General features: G+C 38.3%; 4 protein-coding genes and 1 long non-coding RNA gene across 14 annotated transcripts in view; 1 reads left to right on the top strand and 4 right to left on the bottom strand.

Moving 5' to 3' along the window:
* Positions 1-1,280: 1,280 nt before the first annotated feature.
* Positions 1,281-2,292, bottom strand: LOC107263435 (signal peptidase complex subunit 1). The gene is made up of 3 exons (XM_015730631.2): positions 2,137-2,292; positions 1,675-1,734; positions 1,281-1,587 (listed from the first exon to the last, which is right to left on the bottom strand). The coding sequence occupies exons 1-3, from the start codon at positions 2,179-2,181 to the stop codon at positions 1,405-1,407; spliced, it is 288 nt and encodes a 95-aa protein (XP_015586117.1). The 5' UTR covers positions 2,182-2,292; the 3' UTR covers positions 1,281-1,404.
* Positions 2,293-2,320: 28 nt separating this feature from the next.
* Positions 2,321-11,362, top strand: LOC107263436. Of its 8 annotated transcripts, none has more exons than XR_003058490.1 (11): positions 2,321-2,411; positions 3,332-3,588; positions 3,686-4,318; positions 4,436-5,066; positions 5,887-6,003; positions 6,077-6,276; positions 6,358-6,627; positions 6,793-7,040; positions 7,110-7,864; positions 10,762-10,996; positions 11,114-11,362. It is a non-coding gene; the product is annotated as an uncharacterized LOC107263436 (long non-coding RNA). The 8 variants fall into 8 exon arrangements; XR_003058487.1 differs by having other exon boundaries at positions 6,793-7,045; XR_003058489.1 differs by having other exon boundaries at positions 6,793-7,051.
* LOC107263422 (solute carrier family 26 member 10) lies at positions 2,459-8,562 on the bottom strand. Its single transcript, XM_015730615.2, has 15 exons — positions 7,875-8,562; positions 6,781-6,889; positions 6,532-6,693; positions 6,340-6,450; positions 6,081-6,259; positions 5,851-6,015; positions 5,576-5,680; positions 5,367-5,500; positions 5,109-5,271; positions 4,743-4,919; positions 4,388-4,660; positions 4,137-4,310; positions 3,972-4,031; positions 3,666-3,792; positions 2,459-3,470 (listed from the first exon to the last, which is right to left on the bottom strand). The coding sequence occupies exons 1-15, from the start codon at positions 8,025-8,027 to the stop codon at positions 3,289-3,291; spliced, it is 2,274 nt and encodes a 757-aa protein (XP_015586101.1). The 5' UTR covers positions 8,028-8,562; the 3' UTR covers positions 2,459-3,288.
* On the bottom strand, positions 8,697-13,278 carry LOC107263424 (esterase B1). 3 transcript variants are annotated; one of them, XM_015730620.2, is made up of 11 exons: positions 12,886-13,278; positions 12,401-12,674; positions 11,578-11,738; positions 11,349-11,511; positions 11,078-11,263; positions 10,745-10,944; positions 10,301-10,463; positions 10,049-10,191; positions 9,828-9,975; positions 9,277-9,409; positions 8,697-9,015 (listed from the first exon to the last, which is right to left on the bottom strand). In XM_015730620.2, exons 3-11 carry the CDS (start codon positions 11,629-11,631, stop codon positions 8,817-8,819), a joined length of 1,389 nt encoding a protein of 462 aa, XP_015586106.1. In that variant the 5' UTR covers positions 11,632-11,738; positions 12,401-12,674; positions 12,886-13,278; the 3' UTR covers positions 8,697-8,816. The 3 variants fall into 3 exon arrangements, with proteins under 3 accessions (XP_015586106.1, XP_024936606.1, XP_024936607.1); XM_025080838.1 differs by lacking the exon at positions 12,886-13,278 and adding an exon at positions 11,785-12,184 and having other exon boundaries at positions 11,578-11,715; positions 12,401-12,528; XM_025080839.1 differs by lacking the exon at positions 12,886-13,278 and adding an exon at positions 11,785-12,203 and having other exon boundaries at positions 11,578-11,715; positions 12,401-12,510.
* A 167-nt stretch (positions 13,279-13,445) lies between these two features.
* LOC107263426 (protein snail) overlaps positions 13,446-25,166 on the bottom strand; it is a 17,668-nt gene continuing 5,947 nt past the window's right edge. The window contains exon 2 of the mRNA XM_015730622.2: positions 13,446-24,445. Within this exon, the coding sequence (XP_015586108.1) occupies positions 23,277-24,445 (1,169 nt within the window). The 3' untranslated portion in view covers positions 13,446-23,276. The remainder of the gene's footprint in view (positions 24,446-25,166) is intronic.

The raw sequence follows: 25,166 nt of genomic DNA, 5'->3' as shown, positions 1-25,166 counted from the left end.
AGGTAGAAGCAGAAGAGAGTGAGAAGCACGGTAGGAGTGGTAGCCTTGCTGTTTTGTAACTTTTTTAAAAATACTCCATGTCATTTAAATGGTTGATTTAGAAAGAAATACGCAATCTCCATCCATAATTCCATCCTACGAGTGAGACAAAAAAAGAAGGAACACCGCAGAATTATACGTATGCCTCGCCCATTTATTTACGCATGTTACATATACTCCCTATACATATACTATATGTACTATATAATATAAGCACATGAGTGTATATAAATGCACGCACAGGGGGATACATATATTTCACCAGACAGGTGGTCGAGTGAATTTCTCTCCCGTTTTATTTCCTGCTTCCTTTCGCCATGAGTTTCAATCCGAATTCCAGTCTTTCTTTCGTAGGAGCACCATCGTGGAAGATGTGTGCCATGTGTAGTAACAATAAATCAGTCATCTTGAAAAAACGAAATGAGAAAAGGTCACTAGTATGGTTTCTCGTGGTGAAATAATTTTATTGGAAATGACATAATATTTAAAAAAAACCGTATAGTCATTAACGGTTGTTTCATCAATTCTATAGATTATACATCGAGAGATTCTCCATTGAAAAATTCTTTACAAGCAATATTTATAAATCGATAAAAATAAATACCAGTGCACTGCACCTTGATGAGGAGTTTCCTGCATTTTTGATAATGCAATATTTTTCTTTCTTCTTTTTATCAAAAGGCAGACAATGTTACAGGAAGTAATGCAACTTGCATACTTATAGTTTCCTTCATATAGAGAGAAAGTGTTTCGCAACATTTTGGTATAGTGTTTCATCTTTGAAATTACGTGAATCCTGTTTTGCGATGACTTGGCAAAACCCATCCACTTATATCAATCAGTCGTATTTTTAATTGATTTTGAATGTGACATATTTTATTGTAAATGTCTATTTACTATTGTATTAACGCTGTGCTATTGCTGTGGAAGTAACTAGTTGTTTGATTTTGATTTGCTAGAAATAGTAAGTCGCTTGGAAAATATGACCGCACGTTGCGAAAAGCAGAGAAATTATCATGAACGGGGTTGAAGAAAGTGCCGCTGGAACATTTCCAATGACGGGTACGTTTGTAAATGCCTGTTAATTGTTATTAGGATAGCTGTTCGATTAAGGCGGCAACTAAAATAGCGGAGAACAACGCATCAAGGAAAAATTAAAGCACCTGGATTTAATAATGAATGATAAAAGGTGACTTGTATAGGAATAGGGATTTTAAATTAGGAAGCAATACATCAAGTCCTTTTAATGGGGAGAAATACATAAATCACATTTATTGTATCGTATTTTGTTTGGAATTGTAAGAATGGTAATATACAGTATAGATAGATTATATGAAAAAATCAATGTTTATATTGATTTGTTAATTATTTCTTTTTTTTTGTTTTAGCAGGAGCTTCAGTCTGAGGCTTTTGCCAATCCAACGGTTTGCGCCTGTACATAGGCCATGGTGGCACTGTTATAATTGCAGCCATTACAAATCCAGCACCCAAAATGTATATTGTCTGTGAGAATTGTTGTATGACATATCCCCAGATAAGTCCAACAACCTAATTAAGAAACAATATATAATAAAAGTATAATGAATCTTTATAAATACATTATTCAAAGAAAATAACATTTCGATCAAGACTTACCCCAAAAAGTGTTATAATGACCCTAGATAATTTTTCAGCCCTTGCTTGACCATCGTAGTCCTATAAATAAAGCATGTACTTTAATAACAACCTAATTACATGGTTACAGTTATTGGCAAGAAAGGAGATTGTAATGGGAGAAGAGTAATAATAGGGAATGAAAATGAAACAAATAGGCATTCCTCGAGTGATATTATATAACCTATTATTAGTATGAAAGATTTACCACGTCATTTCTCTAATAGACGTGACACCTTCTGCACATACTATATTCTCTTCATTATTTAAAACGTAATAATCAAAACAAGCATCTGCATAAACTTAAACTGCACAACATACGGGAATGCATAACCTAAAAATTGCTGCCCCTGTCATAACAAGGATTCTGAGACAATCTTCACTATTGTTATTTTGGCTGAATATATAAAAAAGAAAAAAATAATTTATCATCGATTAACTCACCATATGCGTCGGCACGGACCGCAACGCTTGTAAACATGCATTCATGATAAATAAAATCGTTTAATACTTCAAAAATCCTAAAGAGACACGCCGGCTTTCATCGACGCGACCGACGTGGACGTCGTGTACTGAATCCATGAACTGATGAATTGCGCATGCGTGAGCCATGACGTCACAAGGCAGAAATGGCGGAAAGCCAATGTAAAGTCAAGGATGGACTGCAGCACTGATCAGTCAATGAAATAGCAAAGGTGCTCATTCACTGCGTCGACAAGGTAATAGGATAATCTTTAAATTGTATGGAAATCATGAAAGCGGTGAAATTACAATCAACTACTGAATATTATTGAATAATAAATTACAATAAATAGTCACCCATTTCTCTCTGAGTGAAACTTTGCGCTATTGTAAGCAGCGCCAGAAAAATGTTTCGCATGTATCTCTTTATTATTCGCAAATCGTTTTAACATTTAACGACAAAGCACATGTTAAACGCAGTAATCTACGTGTATTGGGTATTGATAAAAAAAGTCGATCGATTGCATCGCGGCACATGATGTCGCGAAGCTTTCGAAATTGTCAGGAATGTGCAAACAATGTACATGCAAAGAAAGAAGCTCGCGAAACGATGAATTACGAAATAAGGCATTATTGCTGCTCTTAATCTTTTCCTGTATCAACTTTCATGACCCTTTCTCTTTCAACTCACGTATAACGAAGTCCCTACAGATACAATCTTCCTATATACTATGCCATGCAGAACATACGACTTGAGTGTACCCTTTTGCTTTTCCACTATGTATATAATTAGTCATCTAAAGTATTGACGTCGTAGGCAGAACTTTATGATCCATTGTTTCTTTTTCATCAAACAAGATGTAGAAGATATACATATATATCTTATTGAAAATAATCTAGATAAGTAATTTAAATTTGAGGTAGATATTGATGACATCCATTACTCGTGATTGGATATACTCTATGTCAGGTATCCATCACCCCAATTAAATAACAAATTTCTCTGTATCAAAATTCAGGTATTTCCTCTAGCAATGGAAGTCCATATAATATACACTCGTCTCTCGTGCCAATCCAAATTGATTGGTAGTAATAAATACTTATGTAAGGAATAATCCTAACCTATCAGTTTGATTATAATCTGCTCATGCACGTATCTTCCTCTTGTTCGTTACAGACTGTTAAAATTGAGGTCAGACGTAGGTTGCTCTCATAGTGCGCAAAGTTCACGGCATCTCCCACCGTCGGGAACATCGTGAAGTGACCTTCTTTGCATTCAGCCACGTTGCATTTTCTCATCGTCTCGTATACAGGTCCTACGGCAATAAATTGAAATGCAGCACCGTACAAATTAAACAGCCTGTATATCTACAGAATTGTAAGATATAAGACAGGAAATGGAAAAGTTAAAAGTGGAAGGATTCACGGTCTCAAGTGAGCAACGAAGATCATTGATTATAAATATAAATATTTATATTTTTTAGAGAGATGTTATAACTCATTTTACTTACCTGAACAACCTGTGATGTAGACGGACACATCTATCTTTGCGAATTCATCCACGAGACTTCTAAGCGTCGCCACACCGGTTGGATCGATATAAATCAAGGCTGAGAAATCGAGGATCAATATTCGCAGCTGTGAAATAATAAAACAATTGGATGTTGTACTCAAAATTGAAGAATAGTTTTATATCAACTACTTCGATGGGGTTACGCTATAGAGATTGACGCTACTCTGTGGTCGAAGTGGTTAAGAGCAGCAGGATGGAGAACAATGCTAATGATATTCAAGCTTGGCAAGGAAAAATTATTTACCACTGCTGCTGGTTGTGTAGGAGTTGTGTATCCTTCAAAACCGGCATTCACGATACCTTCCTAAAAGTGAAAAGCGGATATGGATTTTCTATGGCGGATAATAATAAGGTGCTAAGGATAAACCCTTGCGAACTCCCTCGAGGACAGTAATTAACGTCGAGTCACCTTTTTGTCGTCCCCTGGGGAAGCTTTCCTGGCAGTCTGCTTAACACGTCTGGCTAGCTCCTTTTCCGGCGTCACGCCGGCGATCTTGTACACCTTATTCCTGAAGTACTGTTTTGAAGCAAAATTTAATCCACCGGAATAATGTAACATCTTGATGCCAGGAATCTCAATGGTCTGGAAATGTAAATTATATATTATTAATCTCTCTGGTCTTGATGGATCAAATCTTTAAATTAACTTAAAAGCCTTACTCCTTTGTATCGTTTGACATCAAGATAAAGTTCAGTTTCTGGTACCAGGCCCAGTTTGCAGGTATAAGGACGCATTGATAATCCTATCAATGATGCCAGAGAGATTATAACACCGACTAATAAACCATATTCAATGTCGAGAAGGACAACAGTGAGAAAAGTCATCATCCAGACTACAGCATCCAGTCGTGAGAGTTTATAAAATTGCCAAAATTGTTTCACTTGTAGAAACATTCCCTTCAGTGCTACTATAATTATACTAGCCAGTACACACTGTAATTTTTGTGAATATTTTCAATGGCATGTTTCTTTTGTCAGAAGCTGTAGGATTTCTGATGTTCAACTTGAAACTTACCAGTGGTAATGGCTCAAAAAATGGACCAATCCATAGTAACACGGATAACAAGAGAGTGCAGGATACGAGACTGGCCAATTGACTGTGGCCTCCGACAGTTTGCTGAATTAATGATCTGGATAACGAGGCTGTGAAGGGCATACAGGAGAAAAATGATCCCACCATATTGCCGAAACCCTGAAAACGTCGGATCCGCTAATAGGTTTTCTGTGTTTTCCGTAGAGTCGTTAACGTTAAAAAAGGGTGCCCGCTATAGCGCATGAACAATGTCCAGGGACAGTGAACATTGCGTGTTTTTATTATTGAGACATATTTTTAAAGAAAGTAAATATTTATTCAAATACTAGATTTCACTTGTAAACTCACTTGAGCCAGTAATTCTTGATTCGAGTCCACTTCGTAATTGTTTTTTTGAGCAAATATCAGTGCCATTGACATTGTTACTGTGTAGGCTACCATTGCGATGATAAAACTATCCAGCAATATGTCGGGCATTAGAGATATGGGAGGCAAAGCTGGTTCCGGTAATCTTGAAAATCGAACAGAAATTGCTGATTGAATCCGTAATGGTATCTCTAATAAATGTCATTTATCGGTAAACGGATTATGAATGAGAGTTGTTACCCGACTGGTACATGCCCAACAGTTTTGATGTTGTAAACTCCAGGTAAATCCATTTGTATCGACACCAACGTGCCAGTGACCACGACTAGCATTTCAATTGGCACTGGAAAAGCACAAAATTTTGCGATTCGTGGCTGTAAAATAAAATTTCGTATCTACTCTTTGAAGAGGATCGCTTTTCTATTCATGTAGAAACAAAAACACTGCACCTTCAATATTTCATTGTTAAAGACAAGAGCGACGATAGTGATAAGTGAAATAATCATGGCAGTTATATTTATGTCGTCTAGATTATTAAACAAATCTATATAAGTCTGAAACAAAGAGAATGAGTTTTATTATGGACAAGAAGTCTTATATGGTTATTGGGAAAGTTACATGTACGGTAGTTTGCAATAGTTAAATGTAAAAGAAGTTTCTATCAGAAGCAGGAAATTCGGAATTCCATGCTCTCCTTAGATTCCTCAGACCGGTTATTACTTACAAAAATCAATTTAAAAAATCCCTTGTGTTTTTGTAGACGAACGCCGAGGAGTCCATTCACCTGGGAAGTGAACACGTGAATGGCGGCTGCCGTCGTAAATCCACTGACTAACGTTTCCGACAGAAGAGTCGATATTATACCAAGACGAAAAAGGTACATGAACAACTGAAAGATTTTTATGAAATATTATATTGCACCATTGTGACCTTACAAATTTTTATTCAAGATACCTGAATGATGGCTACTGTGAACGTCACAGCTGTTGCTACTTCTATAGGGGAGTATGATATACTTCCAGTTCCCTCTAAAGAACTAATGTCCAAGGATGTTTGATTGGTCATCGAATTACTCGTGGAACTATGAGCTAATACAGTTTTTCCAGTCATCATGCAAATCACAGCAAACGTGCCTGATAGAGCGACAAGGGTGAGAATGACAAGAATCATGAACAATGATACTTGATGATTTACAATAGAATTCTTTAATTACCCATTGAATTGTGTTTAGATGTTCCAAAAATTAGGTATACAAGAACCGGAAAAAAGGCCATGTAAATTCCAACGATAGGTGGTACATTTCCAAGGAGGGCATAACTCATTCCTGGCGAAGGGAGATAATTAAATTATTTAATGGTCTTACTGTGGTATTTATGATATTAAATATCGTCCAGAAATGACAGACCCTGAGGAATATGCATTACAGCTACAGTAAATCCAGCCACAAGATCCCCCATGATGTTTTCCTTCCAGTTATACTTTGGTAACCAATCAATAATAGGTATTGATTTCTTCAAGAAGTCTTGTAGCTCAAAGCTCTTGCACTTCTTTGACACTGTTTTACTGACTAACGTAATATTCATTAGTGATCAATCGATAATTTTTTTTGTCTATAAGGATTCAATAGTAAATAGTATTTTGTCATAAGACTTACGAACTCTCTTAGGTTTTGTATAATTGCATATACGATGAAGTTCATCCTGCTGATATACCGGGCGCCGGATTATGAATTCCGGGGCGTTCGAGGACATTTTAAAAACTTTCTGCAAAGATATAATGAACGAAATTCTCACGCACAATTGCCTGCTCTACCCATACCAAAATTATATGCTTGAGTGGCATTTAGCTATTAAATTGATGACAAAAAAAGGGAGTTGAGTTTTCTCACAGGACGTTTAACCTTGATAATAAAAAGTTTGGTAATGGTGAATCAAACGGTTCCTATCGTTCGCAGCGTGTCTTTAAACGTTTTTATTTTTACAGAATAAAGTGCACCAGGTGCTAGAACGGTTTTCCTTTGGCGATCGGCTGAGCGTGACGAGTTCTCACACTGAAATGCCAAATGAAATCGGCGTATTCTGCATGGACGAACAATCCGGTGACAAATATTTGATAAATATGTTCAATTCGATAATATAATCTACGTCTATATGCTTTTCCGAGTCACTCCACTGTAAAATACGAGAAGCTTCCGCTTTGATGCTACATGTACTGTATACCGTTGAATGGCGTACTGAGGGACGTTTGAAATTTTATCGATAATTCGAAAGAACTATATCTACTCAGACAACACATACGTCCAAAAGTAATTTTTCTTGTAAAGTCTTCATATAATCATTTTTGTTTTAGCTAGAAACTCGTGGGCTATGACATAACATACCGATAAGAAAAACCTACAGATATGTGACTAAGTACTGATAAAAGGAGTGCATAGTAATAAGTCAGTAAATGGGTGATCACTATACATTAAATACTCTCGAATATATAATAAATACTATGAAAATATATACGCCCTAAACATTAGTGACAGACACACTGTGAAATCCCAATTGAGAAAAGTGAAGTGGTATCTTCGAAAGAGCAAGGTAGCAAAATTCTTTGAATAAACAAAGCCGTGAAACTCTTGAAGATCTTAAAAGAGTATCCCCGTACCCGATGAAAAGCGCGGAAAGTTTTAATTGCCATTAAACAAATTGTGAGAATTCATTAATCCAAGTGCCGAGCGCATAGTAGGGAAGGTGAGCTTACCTTTTTATTAATCTTCCTTTTATTTTCTATCGCTTTCTTCCTTCTTTTCCTTTTTACGAGATACAACGCAAAGTCCAGAGAGGCAACTATTTCATTCAAGCACAGCCGTGGATCAAGTGCGGCCACGGGTATTCGGCCGTACACTATATACATTCATAAAGTTGAACCATAGGAAGTAATTAAACTGATTAGATTTCTATGACCTTGAAACAGTCACGAGTCTTGCGAAAGGCACAATCGTATTTTACTCTATGGGAGACACCCTTGGCTTTTGTCACAGAATCTAGCCTACTTCTGCGGTCAACTTCAAGTAGTCAGATACACGTTTATTTAAATCTTTTCAAAAACAATGAAATATTTATGTAACGATTAATGGCATACATGAATTATTCTTAATTAATACGAACAATTCGATGTTTTGTAAATATTTTTCACGCGTTTCACGCAGACTTCTTGATACGTAGCATACAGATAAAAGCACGAATGGTAACTGCTGGATATCGATGTAAGTTTAGGATGTGGAGATGCTGTGATTTTGAATTATTTATGGCTGCCTATGAATATTTACATGGTTACGTTTGTTTTAGTCTTATCAAGTTAGATAATTTTTGTACACTTTCTGTTTGCTATACAGCACCAGGATATTCACTCTCAAGAGCAATATTAGTTTTGATGAGATACCTTGTACCCATTTGGTTGTAATTATTAGTCTACTTAGATAATTATGCTATTTCTTGAATTGTTATGTAACAACGCTAAAGAGCGTGAAAAGGTATTCTCAAAATTCAAGAGGATCTTTTATACGTAAGATCTTCAAAGTAATTAATGTATAATTTGAATTTATTCATCAATTAATATATTCCGGATTCACAGAGTCCTTCGTTGGTTTATAAGCGACGACAAATAAGTAGACGTTTTACTATAATTACTTAAATAACTCAATTAGGATAATAAGAATGGGAATATACATCCATTTTGTACTGGTACTTTTGTACCCAGCTCGTAAAGCCGTACTCGCAAATTAATTGGTCGCGGTCCTACAGAAAGCTCATCACCAATTTCCAAATGTATTCCTGAAGATCCCGATCCGGGCCAAAATACATTCAGCAAACTGTCGTCCGTCCCACGCGGCGTTGGATCCCTGCGAACGAAACTCGTGAATTCTCACGAATGCGTAACGCTGTATAGTGGCGCCATTAAATTATCGGCTAGCAATAAATTGAAAGCGACATGAAATCGAGCGCGCGTTCGTGCAATTCGAGAGAATGGCCAGCCGCAGCATGACGAACCGGCTAGACAAGATTAAATAGGCCGTTCAAATGGTTGAGCGCCGTGGTATAAAGCGAAGCAAAAAAATATATATAAAGAGAAAGGGAAAAAAATAGTAATAGAATTGCTTTACCCGTATTTCGCAAAATTCGTCCACATACGAACAATTCTGTCTCTGGTGACTGATAGTCGCTTTTCTTTACTGAATGGGATATCCGTTAGTGTAGTATAGAAGAGGTAGGCTATATCGTCTCCGTGGGCAGTGCCTGTTGGTATAAGAACGTTAAGAGACAAATGAAAACAAGATAAGGAAGAATACCGAAGACTCACTGTATCAATATTATTTAATCAATTGGATTAACGCAAATCAATTAGTGGCGTGAAACGTCGACATTTTATAACACTGTCCAACCGTCTCATTGCTACGTTACACGTGACAGCCATTCGTTACTTATTCGTTAAACTTGAAACTCGTGTCATTAAATAAAAAAATATTTAACTGACCACCTATATGAGTGAAAGATTATAATTTGACAACTTGTATTTTCTTATATAACGAATGGTTTGGTTAAGTGTAAACACAGTGAGGTGCTTGACTGGTTTGAATAATTTTAACTGGGCCAATCCATACGTACTTTTGGACGAATATTCTATTTCTTAATTGCCACTGGCTTTTATACCTACCATCTAAATCGATATTGTAGTATAACCTGTGTAACGAATATTTAGTGTCGAATGACAATCTGTAGTAGTACACTGGTCGGGAACCATAAGCATTGAGTAATCTTTGCTTTGCGTCTATGCCGGCTATGAAAAAGATATCCGAGGTTTCCTGGGGATAGAAAAATGAATGTAAGAAAATCTATTAGAAAGATTCCTCTTATTTCTGTCTCCGTGAAACTTACGTTAATCAGACTCATGATGGTAGGATCTGATAAGACGGCGTTAGAGTTTTTTGGATCGAGCAGGTATTTCGAATTTGGAAAAAGTTTAGAAGGCAATGGACCGAAATATGATAATACGGAACGTAACGTTTCCTTGGCATTTTCTAATGTTTGACAGAAAAACGATTAACGGATGATATTAAAATTTTACAATATCTTATGTATCATTGTTCAATTTTTCATCCAGTCTCGATGTGAAATGGGATTACTCACCCGTCGCAAAGAGTATTGTCTCATATGCTGTAAATCCCATCATGTGGGGCACCTTACTGAAGTTCCCTGCGACAAATTTCCTCAGGGAGCACTCCGAAAGAAATATTTGGCTTTTCGAAGAGACTCGAAAATTCTCTAACGTCGGTTTAAAAGCGGGTCCTACCTACAGTTGTGGAAATTAGGAAACGGAATGTTTACTTAAAAATGAATAAAGTATGAGTGTGAGATAAAGTGCTACACCAACATTCTGCAGATCATTAAAGAGACAAGAATATTTTTTGTACCGACATAGCATCTTGTTGGTCATAAATTTCTGTATTCGGTATTTGAATTTTTTTTTTATAGGAAAATGACTTATTCAAGTGTCAAAATTTCTTGTGACGCGTTATCGCAAATGATGTGTAAAGTTATTACTTGTCACTTATCGCGTTGATAGTCACTTACCTTGCTCACTTTTTCAGAAGCTGTTACCAGCTCGTACGCAGGGATTTTGTATAAAGTCCGAAGAAGGTCTTCCTTTGTTGTGGCAGCAATCCCGAGGACATTTCCAAGCTTAAAAGCTCGTTTAGTGGCGTGAGTCGGCGAATGAAAAGCCCAGGAAGAAAGTATAGAAGCGCTCATGGAAATCGTGCGATGGAATAACCCTATAATATTAGGATTTCCACGATTTTATCGTTAAACTTCATATAAACGGAGGTAGGCTACATAAAAGCATTATAGAAGCAAATTTATGGACTGGAGAAATATTTTCTTTACTGCGGTAATACAATGTTGTACCTTGGGACATGTCAGAAACCATGTGATATTCTACAGCTGCACCGCCAGCACTTTGGCCAAAAAGTGTAACGTTATCAGGATCACCACCAAATTTAGCAATATTTCGGCGCACCCATTTCAACACTAAATTTTGATCCTTCAATCCAGCATTGCCAGTAGCAGCTGGATGATTCAACGATAAAAAGCCTGTGAGAATAAAATCCAACGTTTTCATTTTACTTATAACTAAAGATAATTATGAAATAATAACATTATGTATTTAATAAAATACCCAATGGACCCAAACGATAATTAAACGTAACCAGCACAATTCCTTGCTCGATAATAAAATCTGGTCCATACAGAGAACTATTCGAGTATCCCGATTTGAAAGAACCGCCATATATCCATATCATTACTGGCTTAAGATTCCTATTCAGGTCGTAGAAATAGGTCTGTGGTAAAACAAAAGGATCTATGTACTGATAAAAAGTTGTTTTCTTATTAAAAATTTACTTTACCTTCGGCGTATATACATTAAGGTAAAGGCAGTCTTCACTTCCGGTCAAATTCATATACAGAAAGTCTATCTGCGGACATGGACTACCTTCCAGAGTAGTTTGAAGTATCCCATCCCACCGGTCCACCTCTATCGGAGGCTGGGTAAGCAGGGACCGTATAACTGTTTCGGAATCAATTAAGTGTACCTACACTACCGTTAGAGTTACCTTGAATCTTAGATGGCCAAGAGGAGGTCGAGCATAAGGGATGCCTTTGAAGGAGGAATACTCTAGAGAATTTAGTACTGTGACCAGTATCTCTCCTTGTACAAAACCCTTGCTGGTCTCAATAATGGACGTAAGTGTAGCTTCGGTAAATACCAAATAGATACTCAGCACTAATAACGCAAACATGGCAAATACGCAAACGGCATCAGAAAGTACCGTGTAAACAGGCACGAATACCTTACTTCACTGAATTCTGATACCGAGTGACTTCCGTGATTTTCTCTATCAGGTAATAATTCGACAATAATATTCGTTACACAAATTCTTGTTATTGATACAAAATGCACTGTTATTATTTTATGTTCCTTGTCCTGCAGAAACTCTCTTACGTGTTATCCAACTGGAACAACATGCGTTAACTGCTGCTATTATTCACGACTGACTTGTTACGCTGATTTTTGTAATACTACGCAGTGTTGATATCAGTCTTTAATTGTTTAGAAAATTCAAAATTTCTACAATTTTTTTCATCAGTATGATGCTATGTAGTTTCATATATAAAATACAGATGGCAGCTCATAAATTTCCTCTTTGCACTACATCATACATGTCTTACCTCTCGTTCACCTAGCAGACTCTTGATTTAGGATCCTGGAGTAATAAGGATCGTTTGGAAAGCCCTGGCAATATGTTCCACCTTGACACGTAGTAGTCTCCTATCGTAAACAGGATCGATTACCTGCGCGACCATTTGTAGATAGCACACACGAAAACGGCGCTTAATCGAAGTAGGACCTCATCCTGCATGATTAACGAGGGCCAATCGACTGTTGGATGTAGATCGATTGTAGAGCCAGAGGGGTAAAACGAGGGCGGCGGATGTGGGGAATCTGCCGGAAGTCATGGGAGACTGATAAGAAGAAGAGCAAGGGAGAACAAAATTGAAGGAGGAGGAGAAAAAAGATTCAATGATATCCTTTACCAGCAGTAAAAAGTTAAGGTTGATGAGAAATGGTAATCAAAAAAAGAAATTTAATAAAAGATCAAAAATACTTGGCGCAGGGTACTTCGTTAATTTCTATCACGAACCTTATTACTTACTCGCATGGGTGACTGGTTGTAAAAGGAGTAGTGGCAAGGTTGGCAGCTCCCGTACACTGAGTGGAGAGGTAATACGTGACCAACTCTATAGGCAAAGCTGCTGGTCCTTGTCGATCACGGGCACAAAGCTTTATGCTACTCGAGGTAATACGTGCCGGAACATTGTTGCAACTGCAGCTGGTCCCATCACTGTTTATTTTCTATATAGACGCTTCACTCCAGAAATCCCCACTAGAGTCTTAGACCATCATTGAAAGTGAAAAGCTATGTGGTAATATTACGCGTCATGAACATTTCAGGGCAAATTTCGAAATTATTCTCTGGTAGCCGGCGTCTGACTAGCAATTGCTAGTTCTTTTTTTTGCTCTTAGGTTACCTTAAGTCATTCGTAAGAAAATACCACAACCACTCCGGACGTATCGCATTGAGAGTTTCTACCTAGAGTTCGTTGATGCGTGAAGGCAGAAACAGTAACTGTATTTATATTGGTACAGTAATTAGGAATGGGATATTGGAATTATCGTGAAGAAGGGGGAATAGACATAATAACACGAATATAGTTAATACGTTTTTTCTACGTTTCTATTTATTATGAAAATATAATACAAAACATCCTATGTTGTATTACATAGATAACAATGCTCAATTAACGTTTTTTTTCTTTTGTTATAACATTACCATCCAACACTATTAGAAGCATGTCGGGGTAGGTAAGTCGTTTTGGAGGAAAGGCCCGATATACAGAGAAGAAGAAGAATACAAGAAGAACAAGTCATAAGCATATGACTGTACAGACTGAATAAAACGTGAAAAACCAGAATTACAAGAAACACAACCATTTTTAATAACCATAGAAGGGAATGTGTATGGGGAAGGGGATTGAGTGGTTTTCATAGAACGTCCGTGACAGTGGAGTCGTGTGTTATGTTTTTTTTTGTTGGTTCTTGGTGACAAATGGAGTTTTGTATTAGCACTAGTTATAAATCATACAAACGTATGTAAATATTCGTTATAATAATTGTTTCTCTTATGAGAAAGAAGCTTAAGTTTAATCATCTAGCGTCACTATCATTTTTTTTCACACCATGCTAATATACTACGTCTTTCAAAAGGTACTTTCCCACCATAGTGGATTCTCCGCAGTTGGCATCACTGCCATTGCCGCCACAGCACAGAGCCACATGGCGTACGAAGGGATTCTCGCGGTGAAATGTAACCAAGGAGTAAGCAGACGAAGCAGACTGACTCCACTGGCGTACGTAGATAGAAATAGCAAGAGGATAAGATCGACAGGGTGTAGAATCGATCCTGGCAACCTGAACGTAGCTGCAGGAGACGTCAGCTGTTAGACGGTTAGTCGCACGGACGAGATTGGCTGATGGCTTGCGTTTAGGATAAATTTTCAAATATATTGACTTGCCAGTAGTAATGCTGTCAGTGGCATTGGCGTTACCAGAACAAACTGTCAGTGACGGATACACGCAATATACCAAGCGGAGAATCACATACGACCAGGTAATATATGGACCCGATGAAATACATTAGCGAACTACTAGGTTTTTTTTTTCCTGTTATTATTAACTCTACGTATATCACTACCTTCGGAGGCAAATCCTCGCATTAATTGGACTTTTCAGTCATCGGTGAGAGCACGCAACGTTTTTCTTTTATTTTGTCTTTTCCGTTTTCTTTTAATACGTGCGTAAGCGCGAGCGCATGCGTCACTCTCGTGTCGCGTCGTGCGTGAGCAAAAGCCAAACATTGGTCATCTTCACCCGAACATGAGTGTCTGATGATAAAAAAATCCAATTACATTCTCTCGACTCTAGGCATTAGTGTCGTCTACGTAAATGCTAAGTATAGTTAGCACTACGGTTAGAATAAGTTTAATGTCGTACATAGCGTGTGTATACCTACGATTCGTTAATTATTATATTTTTTTTGTTGTTTCATTTAAATATCTCCCGTCCATTATAGATTTCAAACGTCGTTAACCGTTTCATTCTTATTAATCATTCAATTTTTTTTTTTTTTCTTTACCTTTTAACCTCTATATTGCTCTTTGTATTGCTTCGGCGGCAGTATAGCCCTACGTAGTCATGCAAAGTATTTTTATTGTATTCCTTACTTTTTATTTATCTCTTTATTTTCTTGCCGTTTTCGCTGAATGCTACGTATCGTAATAATAATGATGATAATAATCACAATAATAATAATAATAATAATAATAATGGCAATAATTGCAATGATAATAATAATGCAAGTATGTACGTATGCATATGAGTAATATTGCTTCTACTTCGTTAATAATAATTTAATATCTCGTTATATTTTTTTACCTTTTCATTCTCGTTATCAACATATCTCTATAAATATAGTTAACTTTATATTTGCGTGTACTGCATTTTTAAGTAAAAGCTATAAAATATGGATACGTTTTACTTGAATCTACGACAAACCGTTTCTTTATCTTTCTCTTTTTTTTCTCTCTCTCATACTCATTCTCATCTACCGAACAACGTATGACATTGTAATCATTCCGCCTTGTTATCATGTATACTCGTTACGCCGTTATAAAAGCCTACTAACTTTTTAATAAGTTCTATTACCTTAGGCATTACCATAATAATCATACTCGTAATATAATTATTTAATTTCATCCTATCTTTATCGGTCCCGATCCGCGACCGGAAAGGGTCCGCCTACGTCATTATTGCTTTTGAATACCCCGGCTTCCTTGGGACATCCAATCGGAACAATATCCTGTAAATATCAGTCGAGGGGTATCACAATGCGTATTCGTTATTAATAATATCTTCTATGCATTATAGGTTAGATTTACTTTTATATCACATCCGTCTAACGTCACTGCGTAAGGGTTAGCTCGTAAACTGGGTTCGCAATCAATAATCATAATCAATAATCATAATCAATAATTAATTCTCATCGTAATCGTGATCATCAACACCGTTACCATTTGCCAGCCATATACCTTTATTGTAAAACATCGTTCATTATCCGTTATCATTATCCGTTCAAATCATTCTGGATATTGCTTTTTTCTCTCTCTTTTTCTCTCTTTATCCAAAACGGTAATTGACACTGCCATACTCGTGGAATGTATCGATACTAAGAGAATAACTTGGAATGTAGGCACTTTTTGCACATATGTGTGTTTCCACCAATTTTTACTTCTCATATATATATATTTTTTTGGTTTTTGTTATCATCTTCGATCTCTCTCGTAACTTTCCATTAAACGAAGATTCTTCTATAGATTGACTTGCAGGACAAAGAGTGAAGATTTATAAGTTACAGGTACGCTGTGCAAGAAGATGCATTCGTACGAAGAAACAGAGTTGGGAATAAGTAAGACGGAGAATGTGAGACATTAACGTGTTCGTGTCTTTTTTTTTTAGGAAAAATTTGAGAAAAGGAAGAGCTGGCCATCTCGAAAGGCCAGTATTATTAATTGCGAACGTCTTTACCACTTGTGCACGATTTTTCTTGGTTTACTTATGCGTTTCTTTTTTTTTTATTTCGCAATAACACTAAAGCTATCCACAGGGAATATTATCTTTGGTTTTCGATCTTGTTGCTTGTTCTGACGATTTATCCGTGTTACAGGATCGTTTGAGATTTTTTAACGCGTATGCTGCCAAATCATACATGATCTAGGCACAGTTCGACGAAGTGGAATCTGAACGTACAATACCTTTTACAATAGTTTAGAGATATTGTGTTTCGATACGCAAGTATTTCTCCTTTAAGTACAGTAAGGTTAGATAATTCAATTTCCTTTCCTTTTCGTCATGAAACGAGCGAGTAGAATTTCATAATGGACGGTACTGCCAGCAGTAGATTAGTATAGAAAAAAAGAGTCCCTTTGAATGTTGGAGCAGAATTTCAAGTGTATGACGTCACTGAGAATCAAAATTGTGCAACGTTAGATCGACTATGTTAATAATTGATTAATTTCTACCATAGCTACAGGTCCTTTCACTATTTGCCAATTAACGTATTAACGGGGGCAATAGAAATTCTGGAATTTAATTTAACCTGTTTCTCGGACGCTCATTTGCATCTTCTACTGGTTTGCCCAATTTTTCTTTATATCACTCGTTTCAATCCTCTCGTCTTGTTACAATCGCACCGATACACCAAGCCGATCGTAAATATTCAAATAGTCAAGCATTTTGGCGGCGCGACACATTTCTTTGTTTATTTTATATTTATGCAAGGTTGGTTGCCCTGCTACTCTGTTCTCTTCGCTGTACATTCAACATGGCGGTCAATTCACAAACAGTCGCTTCGTTACGGCTGTTTTGATTAATTCGTATTCCAAGTTGAACGTCGCGTAGTCGTGTATCCTATACATACAGCCGAGATTACAGAGAATCCGTAGAGTGTATCGATCGCCATGAAATTCGGAACACTTAAGAGAGACAGTAGTAAAATTGACACAGACAATATTGACGTAAGAGGTTAAGGAATGAGATTCATTCCAGTATCTACATAAGAATTCTCGATTCTTTTCGTCTTCGTTATCTCAAAATTGACTTCCCGAGGATAACGGTAAATATTACATTACGTATATAGACAGACACCACGAGTTCCATATATATCGCTAATAATTTGCGCAATGTGTCGCGACCGCTTCTATTCGACTACGATCGGCGGGTGTCGGTAACGTCCAGTGTCGCCATCTGTGCTTTTGTTTTCAAATACTTGTCAGCATCGACGCACAAAGGTACTGGGAGTAAAATCCAAAGTTTTTGTTTTACGTTAATCAAAGATTCACAAAATAATCTTGAGTAGATCGGAATGTGTTTGTAATTCCGTTAATTGTATTCTGATACCGAAAATCGTAGAATCCTCGCGTAGTGCTTTTCGAAGTTTCTCTTTTTAAATCGAGATTCCAATTGTGCCGTCGACAATTTAAATAAATAAAAAACACGTAATAGCGTTTTAGGTAATAGTAGGTAGTATCGTACACGTCGAGTCCGAATTAACGTAGACTCAATTTTATGCACATCGAATCGGACGACATTGTCACATCCAAAGAAACACATGACTAGAGTTAGTTTTGATAACTTAACGGAAAGTGTCACACCGATATTTATCGAATATTGGCCCACTGGGGACCCAGCTCTTGCCAGTTTAATAATTAATACCTATAGTAACGTTATTCATCATGTCTCTTATACATTACGTAGTAAGTGTCTAACGTAATTTTACGTCTACGCGTATATATCATATGTACACGACGTTCTCTCAAATAAATAATGTGCGCGTATAGAATTTTCCTTTTTTTTTCTCTTTCTGATCCTCGTGTTAGCGCGAGGGCTTACCCGGGAATCGTATCTTATTCTGTCCTTTGTTACCTGTCTTTTTATAAATACGAGGCGCTGCGATGCTTTTTCTCCCTATTTTCTTTTGCTTTTTTCCTCACTTTTTCTCGCCATTTCATTTCTGATGTTGCGCAAAGTGGGTCAATTTTTTTCTCGTTTATTTAATTGTTCTAACATCGCGTCTCAACAGTCCTCATCAAGACGTACTTATTGGATCACACGATTTCGTTGTCAAGGAGAGTTGAAATTTTATCCCTTTAAATAACATTTTTTTTTTTTTCATTGTTCCGAGTCACCGTTACACGAGCATCCCCGGATACGTAGATTTACGTTTTTCTCTTTTTTAACAGCGCGTCTCCTATTCTGGGCCTATGACATTGCGACCTTGATAACTTCCGTACCGAGCAGCCCTTTCACGAAAGCTAATGCAGCCCCATGCAAATTGCTTGTATAATTTGCATTAAATCTTCCTGCCTCTCAGTCCTCAATCTTCAATCCCATTGCCATCAACGACTCCCAAGACGACGAGCCTAGTGCTTGACTGTCGAAAGTATCTCTGGTACCGTCGCGAGCCACCATTTTTTTTTTTTTTTCGCAGTATACTCATTCTACTTTTATTTTATATTATTTTACATTTTTTTCGTGAAAAAAAAAAATACTCAATCAATTATTAGTCAAATATCAAATCTCTGTTAGTAGTTCGGAAAACTGACGTTGTGGCAGGCCGCGACTATCCTATACGTTCCTCACGCGAAATACTTTCCAGAACGATCCCATGAGCGTTTTCGCACGCGAATCCTATCATTTCTTTTTTCATCCAAGGCAGGAATAAAGAATAATGAAAATGAGCCACCGAATGGCCTTTCTCTAATGCAAGTAAGGTCTACGTAAAACAAAAAAAAGAATCGCGCGCGTCTAATCGTAAATCAGAGTGAAGCTTATCGCGCTAATGTTAAAGCCCGCAATCACGCGATTACACGTTAAATGTTACTTAAAGTTTACGACTATTTGAACACATCGTTCTCTAAGTGTCATGCTCTCCCTTTAAGCGCATCCTTATTATTCGTCGACGGAGTCGAAAGTTCTGCAATCGGTACGATATACATACAATATATTTATGGTCGCAAAGTTTCGCGTTATATATATATATATGTATATATATTCTACGGCGCGTACATTCGTAGTAAGCGGGCGATAAATCAAAATGTTCCCTCGGAAAGTGCATCAGTCTGACGATTTCGTTTATTTTATTTAGTTTTTCATTTTTTTTATTCCCCCTCCTCCTCCTCATACTCCGCCTCTAATAACCTTACTCGTTTACCTATATCCTTCAATTTTCATCTCTAACCTCCTTGTTCCTGTCTGAATTACATCCGGCGGGACGGTATTCCCGATGGTTGCGTACACGCGGAATATCAAGATCAAACTTTTTCATTATATTCTAAAATATGGAGAAATTTACGTGGATCACGCTATGCCTGTGATCCGCTGTTTTCTTTGTAGACCTGCGATCAGTCACGTAACGCAGCGAACTTTGAGTTATTATTCCTGATGACTTTAACGAATGACTGTGTATATATTTTTAGTCCGATCATAATTTTCTTTATGGGAATTCAGTAGTGAAAATATTACTCGTGTAATATTTCAATGGTAAATTAATCAAAGGTTAGATGAAGCGAAGGTAAAGCTCAATTCACACGCTAGCACGCAACCACGACATAATTAAAAATTTGTAGTAGTAATATGTATCACGTGAAATTGGTGTTGTTTCCAGACGCCATAAAGAATTTTGAAATTTGGCGCTTTTTCGGACTCTCGATGATAATCGAGCTTTATAATCTTAGAGAGAAGCACAGAGGAACGAGAGGCCCCTTGAGAGAGACTGTTAAGTGTTACGAAGCCAGGCGGAAAGTCCCGAGGAAAAGTATAGCAAGTTTTAAGATTTTCTAAGAAAATTAGTTTGTCGCCAGTTGCAAGTTCGCCTTGTTATTCGCAATTACGAATGTGTACAGCAATGCCTATGCGACTGTAGCATTCATATAGATATACTTTGTGCTAATCGTGAAACGTAATGAAGCTACGAAAGGACAGTCGTCAAAAATGATATTTGGAAAATTTTTATCAAATTTTTGTAATTTTTTAATTACTTCAAATTACGTTTTTTGTCATTTTGGAGGGTTGGCTGTACCGTGAAAAATTGAAAAAAATTCGTAAAATTATTCGCAAAGATACGCGGTTTACTCGAACAAGCAGAAGAGATTCGAGAATTTATATTTCGATAATATACAAACGTAGTGTTTGTGATTTCTCGTGAAAATATTTTGCAAATTTTGAGAGACTCGAAGAACGACGTATTTCCGTCGGTGCACGTCGCGGCGACCTTTTAATTCAACGTAATCCAGAAGAAATGGAAGCTTAATTTTGTACGATACCTTTATAACCCACGGAGCATATAAAGTATGTACAGAATAAGTTTTGCTCGAGACCCCGTACCCAATAACTCTACCACTATAATTCCCGTTTATCAATAAATATACCATCAAATTTAATGTTGTTCATTTATATTTTGTACACACTTCTTGAGCACCTCTAGTAACATCAAATTTATGATAACAGGGTTGAGCTTGAACTTTCGCGGGTTCCGTCTTCTCTCTTGGCATTCTTTTACTTCTTTCTATATCATTCATAAAGGACTCGCGGGAATAACGACTCAACTTCCTCGTAGAATATATTACTTTGACTATAATATCAAATTCTATAGTAAAGTCACATCCGATGAAATTAATTGAAAATTTTTCAAACCTTTTTTTTTTTTGTGCTTCCAATATGTCTTCAATATTACGTCATTCCTTCAGGTATATTGTATTTGGCGTGTAGATTAGCCAAATAAAAATCATGAAAAATATTTTTAGTTTAACATGTGATACTTTTTTTTTCACTATCCAAAGGATTTAATTTTTTTTTTTTTTTTTGGCAATGGTCGTTATACTAGGGTAACGCGAGTCCTTTTCCACACGTAATTTTCTATGCCCGCTAACTTCGTTTCTCGAATATTACTTTGAGAATATCCAATCTACTTTACGTATTCACATTCGCTGCCAAATGGACAATAAATATGTACACTGCTCCTGGCATAGGTGTCGTTAGTTAGTTTCACGCCGAAATCGTTCCTTTTGTATGCAAACAGCTAAAAACATTCCGCTTGGCAAAGATGGCGGACTCGTGTTAGACAAAAAAAAAATTAACAGCAAAACAATACAAACACAAAAGTTGGATCGTTGATTAACGATAATTTACCCACGTTTGGTCGATCAACGGCGCATTAAAATATAGCACGTAAGAAGAATGCCCTAAGGAAAATATCGATCGTTGCATGTAATCGTTGTATCGATGTAATAATATCGCGACCGTAGGTGAAACAGTACTGAGAAAGGAGTGCCATAGAGATATAATGCATCAGTGACAAATATACAAATGAATATAATAAATATTACAAATACAATGGAAATGACTAGTAATAAATATGACAAATAAATATATATAAATATAAATATTTCCTATGATAGAAAAAATAAAACGGAAACAGAATGAAACGTAACTGCCATTCGTATTTACAGAGAACGGCGACTCCGAGAGTTTTTTTCTTCTACTTTTTATTATGTATTAAATACGTAATTATGTAACTCCTCTTACCGCGTGACACGCGTAATCGTCTAATGCGAGTATTGCTTAGATTTATTGCTCTAATAATAGATCATAGACTCTCAATATAATCGTACAGAACCTTCTCGAACGAGGCAGACTAAATGCAAGACTCGATTCGGCATGATGCACGGCGCGCATGCGCATAGGACTGTCAAGAGCTAAACAAACAAAATGGAGTAGTAGCTGCGATAACGGGAATAGCAATGCCATAGTGTTGTCTACTGTACATGCGATACAATTATTTCTCGGCGGGTTGATACAGATATCTATTCACGTGGGATTTCGTAGGATCTTGATAAACAGTGTCGACTATTCGAAGTGACGAGCAAGGGCTCACGAGGCTGCAGGGATATCGCGGAATAAAAGAAAAGTGAAGTAGCGTGGAGTTTAACGGGCAAAATGAAAAACGTTGGAAGATAGCGACAAGCACCGATATAACGTAATTGACTTTTTCCCGTGTTACGCCACGGAATATACAATCCTGTTAACTCGAATGGCAATTCCGCGCACGAGAAATCGTCGCTGGTTGTCGTTCGTGGTCTGTTTGGATAATTGCGTGAAATTCCGCAGCTATGTAAACGCGATGCTATGGTATCTTTGGGTTTAATTAAGGTACGACGATCAATTTCTGCCGAAGCTAAGTTATTCGGGATTTCGATGTTCGCCGCTATGTATATAATTCGTTGTGTCGAAACATTGCTTTTGACCGTACGTGTCGTAATTTTTTTTTTTTCGTTATATTGCCTCTATAAAATATGTGTATAACAATATTACGCGTTTATTTTGAAATTTGCCTAAGTACGCGTATGTATAGAATTACGCATGCGCAATACGTACGGATATACTATATTCTGTTAGCTAACTGGTATATACATATACCCGTGCGAATGCATATCATATGAGTAACGTATACACACACCATATATATATTTATATATATGTATAATATATTATATACACATATATATATATTTATTGATGAATCGTCGTACTTCCTTTAGATTTAGGCAGCTAAGTAAATATTTTTAACCAACGTGACTAGACTGGATGTACTAGTAAGTAATAGACTATGTATATTCTAATCGACTAGAGTGACTAGATGCAGTGTGGACGTCACTGTTCGATGTTACTTAAATTACTGGACGTTTTATAATATTATATAATCTCTCTACTGGCACTTTTCTACTTAACTTACTGCAAACCTTCTTTTTTCTCCTCTACAATCATCCGCTAGCTCTCCTTGTGAAGTTGCTCGCGTTCAGCATCCATCCTGATCCTCCTGGTCCACCTGGCTCTCCTGATACACATCCGCTTCCGGTTGCCCTTGCCACGGTGCTACAAGCCGCAACTCGGTTGCATCGGACCGCCGTCGGGTGTCGCACTCGCGCTTCCGGGTGACGATGCTGAGGTCTGCAGTTCCTCGTCGCGGAGACAAGCCGACTCCAAGTGCTTGTTCAGATAGGACTTGAGTGCGAACGTTTTGTGACAGCGCGAGCACTCGTAATTCTTGTCAGCCGAGTGGGTCTGCATGTGGGCTCGAAGATTCGAACGGTCGGCGAAGGCCTTGCCGCAGTGTGCGCACCCGTAAGGCTTCTCTCCTGTGTGGCTACGCAGATGACCTTGGAGTAGCCAGGGCCTGGAGAACATCTTACCGCAGACGCCACAGCTGTGAGCTAGCTTGTGGGTGAGTACGTGCATGGCCAGGGCAGGCATGCTGACGTACGCTTTACCACAGTGGATGCACTTTTTGGCCGACTGAGAATCTAGGCTGCGATGTGTCTGTTTATGTCGCGAGAGGTTGGACGAGGTCGCGTACTGCTTGCCGCACTCGATGCAGGTGAACTTTGGCTTGTCCGGTTGAGCAGCCTCCTTGTCCGGTACAGCCGCGTTGGTGGAGCGCCGTTTCGAGCGACCATCGGAGACGAAGAAGGCCTCGTAGGTATAGGCTACCGTCTTGTTCCCGGCTTCGGCGGTTTCCGGCGACTGCGGTTGAGGCGTCACGCTCTGCTCCTGTCTCGGTGGGCTCTGCGAGGTGGGCACTGGTACCAGGACAGAAACCGGTATCGGTACCGGTTGCGGTGGCTGCGGAGCTGGCGACAGAGTGTGCACGAAGACCGAGTGACTTGGAGCTGCTGGTGATGCACTCAGATCAAGAATCGCTTGAGCGGCCGATAGATCCTCTTCCGCCGGTGTACGTATTTCCGGTTGCAGACTATAGGGACGATATATATCTTTCTTCTTGGGCGGTAAGGATAGGGCCGTACCTGTACTCGTGAAGCACATGGAGAGACTCTTCCGTGGCGGTAGGGTGAGCGTCCCTGTGGGTTGTAGGGACGCGGCCGCACCTCCGATATCCTGCTGATGTTGATGCGGATGCTGCTGCTGATGTTGCTGGTGCGACGGAGAAGCAGGAGGCATGACGGGACTGGCGAGTTCAGCGGCTGAGCGGAGGGTAGCATATTTTGGCGGTTCCTCGTGGTTGATCCACGTCTCGTGCGTGTATCCTGAAACCGAAGCAAGGTCCTGTAGCAGTGAGGGCTACCGCGTAAGACCTATATTTCGTTCGTTAATAGCCGATGGGCGTGCATACAAGCCGGCGACAAAATCATCCAGCTGTTTCTCAAAGCCGCATCGCCTGGCTACAGTCCTTCACCCAGGCTAGAATTGGGGCAGCTGTATCGGTCGTGGTGGTCACTGCAGTAGACCACCCCACATTGGCCTCATATGATATAACTGCACCAATTCTCATGCTGCACATATTTCACTATCATTCTGCTGACGCGCGAAAGAACCCAGCCAAAGTATGGCGGCCGAGAGCGAGGGACTCGATCGAACTGTTGCATTTCGCCCTCCCTTTTCAAAGCTCGGTGGTACCCTTCTCATTTCACGGACTCGTTCCTTCGTCTTTCTCATTTGGGATTTTAATTCGAGACCCTCTACCCTCTGATCCCCTTGCCAAAGTAATACCCTGAACGATGAGTGTCCTTATCGACCGGCTCTGTACGATAGAAATCGGGGCGAGGGGAGGTCAAAATGTCCCCGCCGAATACGAGGGGCTTCCGTTGTGAGAATTTAGAGTACGTTTCCTGGGAGCCCCGTGCACTCTCGAAAAGCCCATAAATTATTCTTACAGCTGCGCGCGTTACGATTTAGCGAGGTGGATAATTAAAGCATTGCATATACCTATATAACGTAATACATATCCCCACGTTACGTGTATATAGA

Source organism: Cephus cinctus, unplaced genomic scaffold, assembly GCF_000341935.2.
Source record: "Cephus cinctus unplaced genomic scaffold, Ccin1 Ccin1_scaffold0153, whole genome shotgun sequence".
In the NCBI taxonomy this organism is placed as follows: domain Eukaryota; kingdom Metazoa; phylum Arthropoda; class Insecta; order Hymenoptera; family Cephidae; genus Cephus; species Cephus cinctus.
Note: the sequence above shows the minus strand (reverse complement) of the source record. Positions and strands in the feature narration are given on the sequence as shown.

What these genes read in the sequence shown, in the direction of transcription:
- LOC107263424 (XM_025080838.1), bottom strand. Translation starts at nt 11,970, where the DNA reads ATGTTTGCGTTATTAGTGCTGAGTATCTATTTGGTATTTACCGAAGCT. An exon ending in TTAATGTATATACGCCGAAG is followed by an intron (nt 11,512 to 11,577) that starts GTAAAGTAAATT and finishes GTTTTACCACAG; the next exon opens with ACCTATTTCTACGACCTGAA. An exon ending in ACGAATTTTGCGAAATACGG is followed by an intron (nt 9,016 to 9,276) that starts GTAAAGCAATTC and finishes TTTCGTTCGCAG; the next exon opens with GGATCCAACGCCGCGTGGGA.
- LOC107263422 (XM_015730615.2), bottom strand. Translation starts at nt 8,027, where the DNA reads ATGTATATAGTGTACGGCCGAATACCCGTGGCCGCACTTGATCCACGG. An exon ending in ATCTAAACACAATTCAATGG is followed by an intron (nt 6,260 to 6,339) that starts GTAATTAAAGAA and finishes TCGCTCTATCAG; the next exon opens with GCACGTTTGCTGTGATTTGC. An exon ending in TCACAGTAGCCATCATTCAG is followed by an intron (nt 6,016 to 6,080) that starts GTATCTTGAATA and finishes AAAATCTTTCAG; the next exon opens with TTGTTCATGTACCTTTTTCG.
- LOC107263435 (XM_015730631.2), bottom strand. Translation starts at nt 2,181, where the DNA reads ATGAATGCATGTTTACAAGCGTTGCGGTCCGTGCCGACGCATATG. An exon ending in GGTCCGTGCCGACGCATATG is followed by an intron (nt 1,735 to 2,136) that starts GTGAGTTAATCG and finishes CTTTATTTATAG; the next exon opens with GACTACGATGGTCAAGCAAG. An exon ending in TCATTATAACACTTTTTGGG is followed by an intron (nt 1,588 to 1,674) that starts GTAAGTCTTGAT and finishes TTTCTTAATTAG; the next exon opens with GTTGTTGGACTTATCTGGGG.